A 7,537-nucleotide genomic window follows, 5' to 3' on the forward strand; every position below is an offset into this window, starting at 1 on the left:
TTTTCTAAGAATGCCAAAAGATTCCGAAATGCTTCCATGTTCATTACATACATGTGATTTTTTTTTCAGAGCTATGATTTCTCACATTTAATAGGAATAGTGACCGCTTTCCCATATGCATTAGTCTTCTCTTACAGGGGGAAAAGCAACATTAAACCATATCACATGACTTCTACCACATGGCTTCTTTCTCATTTGTTTTCTTTCAGTGTTTTTAAGAGATTAGTGATTACCAAACACTTAAAAGAATTTAAACATGTTTCTTTGCAGTCAGCTTCCTCAAATTTTTAAGAGTCTGAAAAACTGAAGTTTTCTTATAAGGCCTCTCTGTACAGTTCTTAAATGTTTACTGAAGGATGAAACCAATTAAAGCCTTTCCCATATTCATGACTATTCATAAGGTATCTGTAAGAAGTATGGCATGAGAAACGATCTTCTCATTTCAGGAGGAGAAAGAATCCCTACCATCATCAGCTCTAAGTCCTAAGCTGTTTCCTTTGAATTGGACCTTGAGAGCTTGCTTGGAGGTTCTAGCAGAAGAGCACAGCTATTCGTATACCCTTGGCCGAAGGACAGTCTTCCTTCTATCAGGGATGGTCGTCCTCTTCAACCGAGCACGCAGTTTCGGGAGGGATGCACGTGGATTGGTAAGGGAGGAAGGGGACACCTGCCTAGTGAGCCAGATCAGCCAAATCGACCCTGGTGATCAATGGGGTGATAGATGTTGTAGTCAGATCACGCTCACATCCAGAATTGGAGATAAACTACATTTTGCAACCATTTAATCAGTTCAGACACTAGCCAAACCCAACTATGGCGCACTCTACTTCTCTTCTAGGGTCTATAAATCATTGCAAGTGCCATATAAAACTCACATACTACTGTTTCTGAATACCACAGAGTCAGAACCGACCCATGGCTGACCCTCTGGTGGATTCTGAGAGGCAGTTAGTTGCACAGGAGATTGCCCATCCTTCTCCCACAGAGCAGCTGGTAGATTTGCACGGGTGCTTTTGTGATTACAGCGCAGCATCTTGCCACTAGGCCACCAAAGCACCCCTCCATACTTTACTGGGGCATTTTAGAGAAATGTCAGGGCACAGTTGAGGATCAAGATCGACATGGAAGGTAATTACTCAAGAATTCAGTTCTTCAATCAGTTTCTCATCTTCTGCCACTGATAAGGCCATTGCTGTTGTTGAGCTCTACTTGGATTGGCCTCTACTGCTGGCCTTTGTCTTTCTTGGGTAAGCTTACAGCTTTATAATCATGATGTTAATTTCCCCAAAGAACCTTACTCTTCCAGGAAGCCTCTTGCCAGAAGGCATTCAGCTCTTTGACTCTGTGTGGAACAAACTCAACTCCAGCAACAACTTGGAGGTACCTTACTGTGCCAGTAAGATTACTGCCCACAGGTGCTCAGCTCTTACTGAGTTAGTAAGCCCACTGTCAGTGCCTTCCTCTGAGGGCCAAGAAGCCCTATCTTGTGTGGTCTCCTAGATGTACTGTCACCTGTTTCTCTCCTGTGCTTGCTGCCACATCTCATCTCACACGGTTCTTCCCACCTGGGGACTCACGGTTCAAAGTCAAGTCCTCCATACCACTTTCTGGGATTGACTCTTTAAAAAAAATCTGTGAGATGGAAAAACTGACCAAAATGGTACAAAGGTACTATGGACTCTATTTGCATAGTTGCATCCAATAAATTTTGGGAGTTACAAGGTCATGACTCGAAGGGACATATTACAGCAATTCACTGAAGTGCAGCTTCTCTTCAGTCTGAGATCCTATACGGTCAGTAATGTGTGCAAAATTATTAACGGTTGCCCTACCTTCAGTACTGTCATAAGGCCTCTCTTTATGGTAATTTCTAATATGTTTACGGAAAGATGAGAAACAACTAAAGGCTTTCTGACATTCCTTGCAGTCGTAAGGCTTCTCTCCACTGTGTGTTCTTACATGATCAGTGAGATGAGCAGATTGAAAAAAGGCTTTTCCACATATTTTACATACATAAGGTCTCTCCCCACTATGTGTTCTTACATGGGTAGTGAGGTGTGAGGACCGAGTAAAAGCTTTCCCACATTCTTTACATTCATAAGGCCTATATCCATTGTGAGTTCTTATATGGCCAGTGAGGTATGAAAACTGACTAAAGGATTTTCCACATTCCTTACATTCATAAGGTTTCTCTCCACTGTGAACTCTTACATGTCTAGTGAGTTGTGCAAACTGCTTAAAGGCTTTCCCACATTCTTTACACATATAAGGCCTCTCTTCACTGTGAGTTCTTTTATGTGTAGTGAGGTAAGAGGACCGACTAAAGGCTTTCCCACATTCCTTACATTCATAAGGCTTCTCTTCACTGTGTGTTCTCATGTGAGTAGTGAGGTGTGAGGATCGACTGAAGGCTTTCCCACACACCTGACATTCATAAGGCCTCTCTCCACTGTGAGATCTTAGGTGTGTAGTCAGAGATGAGGAACAACTAAAAGCTTTTCTACATTCTTTACATTTAAAAGGCCTCTCCCCACTGTGAGTTCGCATATGTGTAGTTAGGGATGAGGAACAGCTGAAGGCTTTCCCACATTCCTTACATTCATAAGGCTTCTCTCCACTGTGAGTCCTTATATGTGTGGTGAGGCCGGAGAGATAACGAAAGGCTTTCCCACATTCCTTACATTCAAATGGCCTCTCTCCACTCTGAGTTCTTACATGCTTACTGGCAGGCAGAGAGCAACTACAAAGTTTCCCATAATCTTTACATTTACAAAGTTTCTCTTTCATGTAAGGTTTTAAGTAAGAAGGAAAGCGGCAGTTTTCTTCACATTCTTTGGAGAGATATGGCTTGCATGCAGTGTGAGATCCAATGTGGTGCTTAAATGATGGCTGATCCGTGTAGGCTTTGCCACACTCAAGACATTCCAAAGTACTCACTCCAGCAGCAGTTCCTTTGAGCCTAGTAAGATTTCCAGGCCAGCAGAAAGTTGTTCCATATTGATTACCTTCATCATTGTTAGTGACTGTCTCATCTTCACGTTCACAAAGGCTCGCTACTGTATATACCCTGTTGAAAGGAGGAAGCATAGTTAGAATTAAACGCTGTCACTTCGTAATGGTCAAACATAGAAAATGTGTGTTTTCTGTCCAAGTTATCATCTTGTGTTAGATGTTGTTAGATTGACCCTACAAACAACAGATCTGTCCTATCCTATGCCATCCTCACACTTTCTGAAACACTAGAGCCCACTGCGGCATTCACTGTGTCAGTCTACCTGGTTGATGATCTTCCTCTTCTTCACTGACCCTCTGCCTTTCTGAGCATTAGGTCACTCTCTAAGAAATAGTCCCTCCTAGCAACATGACCACAGTATGTGAGATAAAGCTCTATCATCTTTGTCTCCTAGACGCACTCTGGCTGCACTTTCTCCAAGACTTACTAGTTGTTCTTTTGGCAGTCTATGGGATATTCATTACTCTTCTCCAATACCATTGCTCAAAAGCATCATTTATTCTGTCATCCTTATTCATTGTCCAGCTCTCAGATGCACAGCAAGTGACTGGAAAGACCATGGCCTGAATCAGATGCACCTTAGTCCCTAAGCGAACATCATTGCTCCTCGATAATTTTGAGAGGTCCCTGACTGCAGACTTTCCCAGTGCAATACATCTCCTTCTTTGCTGACTGCTGGTACCAAGGTTACTGATTGTGGATCCAATTAAGATAAAGCTGTTGATAGTTCCAATCTTTTCTCCATCTGGCATAATGTTGTTTACAGGTCCAGTGATAGGAATTTTTCTTAATATTGAGCTCTAGTAGCCTCGTGGCAAGAAGCTGTGCTACAATCTTGAAGGCATGTGATTTGAGGCCACAAGCTGCTCCATGGGAGAAAGATGGGCAATCTTTTCCCCTGCAATTAGCTGCCTCTGAAAACCCATCAGAGGGTCAGTTCTAATTCTTTGGTACACAACAATAACACTGAGATGCAAACCATACTGAAGGCTGTATTCTTTGATCTTCTACAACAAGTGCTTCAAGTCCTCGTTTTCAGCAAGCAAAATCATCTGCATAACACAGGTTATTGATGAGTCTTCCTCTGATCTTGATGCCACATTCTTCTTTATAGAGTCCAGCTTCTCAAATAATTTGCTCAGCATAAAGATTGAATAGGTATGGAGAGACAGCACGACCCTGACACACTCCATTCTTAATTTTAAACCATGTCGTATTCCCTTGCTTGCATGTGATATGAATAATCTTCAGCAGTATTTTGCTTACTTGTGATATTAATGATACTGTTCAATAGTTTCCACATTCTGTTGGATCACCTTTCTTGGAAATGGGAACAACTGTGGACCTCTTGCAAGTCACTGGCCAGATAGCTGTGCTTCAAATTTTCCAGCATTGACTGGTGAGTGCGTCTGTTAGTTAAACGACTCAACTGGTATACCATTGATCCCCGAGGCTTGGTTTGTTTCCCAATGCCTTCATGTAGCTTCAACTTCCTCCTTTATTAGCACTGACTCCAGGTGATATGGTACTTCCTGAAATTTTTCAGTGTTAGTCAGTTCTTTTTGGTGCAGTGATTCTGTGTATTCCCTCCATCATTTTTTGATGCTTTCTGGGTCATTCAATGGATTGCTCATAGGAGTTTTCAATATTGCCATCTGCTTCTGAAATGTAGAGCGAGTTCTTCCCTTTTTATTTGCCAATTCCAACTCTCTGTGCATTCTATTTAATACTGTGCACTGTCTTCTCAAGCTACCCTTTGAAATTGTTCAGTTCTTTGACTCTGACATATTTTCCCTTTGCTTTGGCTTCTTGATGCACTAGTGCAATTTTCAAAGTCTTTTCTGATGTCCTTTTCAGTTTTTTCTTTCTCCCATGTCTTTGTAATGAGCTTTTGCTTTCTTCATGGATGATATGGTTGGTATCATCTCACAACTCATGTGGTCTTCAATTGTTGGTGTTCAGTGCTTCAAACCTATTCTTAAGATGATTTTCTGTCCCTGCCCTAGTTTTGACTGCTGATATTGATCTTCTCCAGTGACTCCTTAGATGAATGTAGTCAATCCGATTCCTACAAAGCCCCCTCAGGTGAAAGTTGCCGTCTGTCTTTTAAAAAGATATTTTCAATGAATTAAATAATTGTAAATATAAAATTCGATTGTTCTATTTCCAGCCTCATTTTTATCACCAAGTCCTTATTTTCCAACTACTATTCCTTCTTCATTGTTTCCAACTTTTTCATTCCAATCACTAGCTACCATTAACACATCTTGACTGCATGTTCAGTTAGTTTCAGACAGCAAGATTTACTAAAAATTTTCCATTTCTTCCTCTTTCATTCTAGATGTAGGAGCATATATTTTAATAATAGTTGTATTTAACAGATTTTTCTTGTATATATATCAATACTATCCTATCACTCACAACATTGTATTTTTAGGATAGAATTGGTAAATTACTTGCTGACTATGAATGTAACACCATTCTTCTTCTGTTTTTCATTCCAACAGAGTACTTGATTATCTGATTCAAAGTGGCCAGAGCTAGTCCATCTCATCTAACTAAAGCCTAGAATGTCAATGTTCATACATTGCACTCAAGTTTTCACAATTTATAGTTTTTCAACATTCAAGCTATGTACATTCCATGTTACCATTATTAAAGGATGTTTGCCATTAATTTTCCTTATTTTGATTGCCCTCCAATCTGGCCTCCACCACTAGTACTATAACTATTTACGCCCCTCTACTATTGGAAGGGTTTTCAGAAGCTTTTTATTTAAGAAGTGATGACCAAAAAAAAAATAAAAATAAAAAAAAGTGATGACCAATCCTGCTTCTCCATCTGTCGGATCTGAAACCTCTACTAAAACTTGTCCGCCATGGATAACCCTTGTGGTATCTGACACACCACTGGCACAGCTTTCAGTATCCCAGCAACTCACAAGTTATCCCAGTACAAACTGGTAGACAAGTACTATACCAATTAAAACAATGTTCTCCCCAAATACAACAAAGGGACAATTTAGTTTGTAGCTCTAATAGCAAATCAGTCTTCACACCATGCCCTAAGTTTATATAGGTTAAATTATTTCAAAGGGAACTACGTTAACATTACAGATTTTCTAAATAATAGAGCTTTCTGATAATTATGAACAAATTAAAATGTTTCAAATACAGGTATGCTCTGTGTAACAGCCATCTGAGCAATGTCTGACTATATTATACATCGATGCTACCATAACATTTTAATAGAGTCTAGAATCCAAAATCAGAGAATAGGAATGTAGTAGACATACTTTATAAAGTACTATAGATCTTGTCTCTCATTAGCTCTTCAGATCCTGTCTAAGCCAGTCTTAAGGCAGCAGTACTTGTCTGTCATGCCTCAAGCAGGGACTTCATAGATAATGTCAGAGCTGCTGAGGAGGTCACTGCCCGACTCAGCAAGGCCATGACTTCTGCAGTGGTGGCCACTGAGCAATCCAAAGTGTGCTAGTATTGGTAGTAAGAACCAATTAAAGACAGCCATGTGAGGAGGCAAAGGAGAGATGGGAGAATTTAAGCCCATAACTGAAGGGTAAGGAAGGAGAAAGAGGAGCTAGCAGCATGCTTGCAGGTAGCTGGTTGCATAGGGAATGTGCACTGTGGCACAGGTCAGGGGTGGCCATGGACACCCATCAGGGACCACACAGGAGTGACAATAGCTGAGGAGCTAAAGCTTTTAACAGAGTCTCACCATGGTGATCATGTTGAAGATTCTGAGCCTACCCAATGAACATCCTGTGTCCCTCTCTTCTGCATATAATATGGTGGTTACACAATGTCTACATCACTCAATACCATATTTCACAGTGTATCATGGACATTAAAGGACACAGACTTACAATGAATATGTGATTTACATTTATAGGAATGCTGTATTGTGGAAACACCATTTTTGAACTATTTTATATGCACACATTTATACTATGACACCTTAAGACTTCTGAGGTACTACTCACTCTCATGTGACTAATACTCACCTCATGTTCATTTCCTGGTTGCTGGGCTGACATTCAATGGCATGGAACTCACAAATTCCTCCTAACATGGAGGACCAGGAGTCACTCTTCATGAATGATGTTTCTCCATTATTATCCTGTTTAAAAACTGAGCCAATAATTTTTAGTTGCACAAGATAAAAAAACACACACACACAGAGTAAGCAACATTTATGAGGAATAACATGTGAAGAAATGTATTTGGCTGTTATGGGGCAGTAATAATGGCTAACAAACTAAAAAATTTACTGTGAAATAAACCCATTATAATTGGAGCTCTCGTGGCCACTGGTAAGAAAGTGTGTGGTCAACACAAAGGCATGCAGTTCAAATCCACCAGCTGCTCTGCAGGAAATTGATGGGCAGTCAACTCCAGTGTGATTTACTGCCTCTGAAAACCTGCTGGAGGGTCAGCTACGAGTCAGTCCTGATTTGATGGTACTCAACAGCAATAACAATAAACGATACCTGTTGTCATTGAGTTG

At 40.5% G+C, this 7,537-nt stretch overlaps 1 protein-coding gene across 1 annotated transcript; it reads right to left on the reverse strand.

Annotated features, from left to right (window-relative positions):
* Nucleotides 1–1,743: 1,743 nt before the first annotated feature.
* Nucleotides 1,744–7,102, reverse strand: LOC102866556 (zinc finger protein 699-like). Its single transcript, XM_006898860.1, has 3 exons — nucleotides 7,035–7,102; nucleotides 2,525–2,722; nucleotides 1,744–2,440 (listed from the first exon to the last, which is right to left on the reverse strand). Exons 1-3 carry the CDS (start codon nucleotides 7,100–7,102, stop codon nucleotides 1,744–1,746), a joined length of 963 nt encoding a protein of 320 aa, XP_006898922.1.
* Nucleotides 7,103–7,537: the final 435 nt, after the last annotated feature.

The sequence above is a fragment of the Elephantulus edwardii genome, unplaced genomic scaffold (assembly GCF_000299155.1).
Source record: "Elephantulus edwardii isolate Elephantulus edwardi_28Jun2011 unplaced genomic scaffold, EleEdw1.0 scaffold00237, whole genome shotgun sequence".
Taxonomy (NCBI): Eukaryota; Metazoa; Chordata; class Mammalia; order Macroscelidea; family Macroscelididae; genus Elephantulus; species Elephantulus edwardii.

Bases quoted from the DNA above. Each gene is read 5' to 3' on its own strand.
- LOC102866556 (XM_006898860.1), bottom strand. From the start codon at position 7,102: ATGTTAGGAGGAATTTGTGAGTTCCATGCCATTGAATGTCAGCCCAGC. The intron at 2,723-7,034 runs GTGAGTATTAGT...TCTGCCTGCCAG, and splicing joins AACCAGGAAATGAACATGAG to TAAGCATGTAAGAACTCAGA. The intron at 2,441-2,524 runs GCCTTTTAAATG...CAGTGGAGAGAG, and splicing joins CGAACTCACAGTGGGGAGAG to GCCTTATGAATGTCAGGTGT.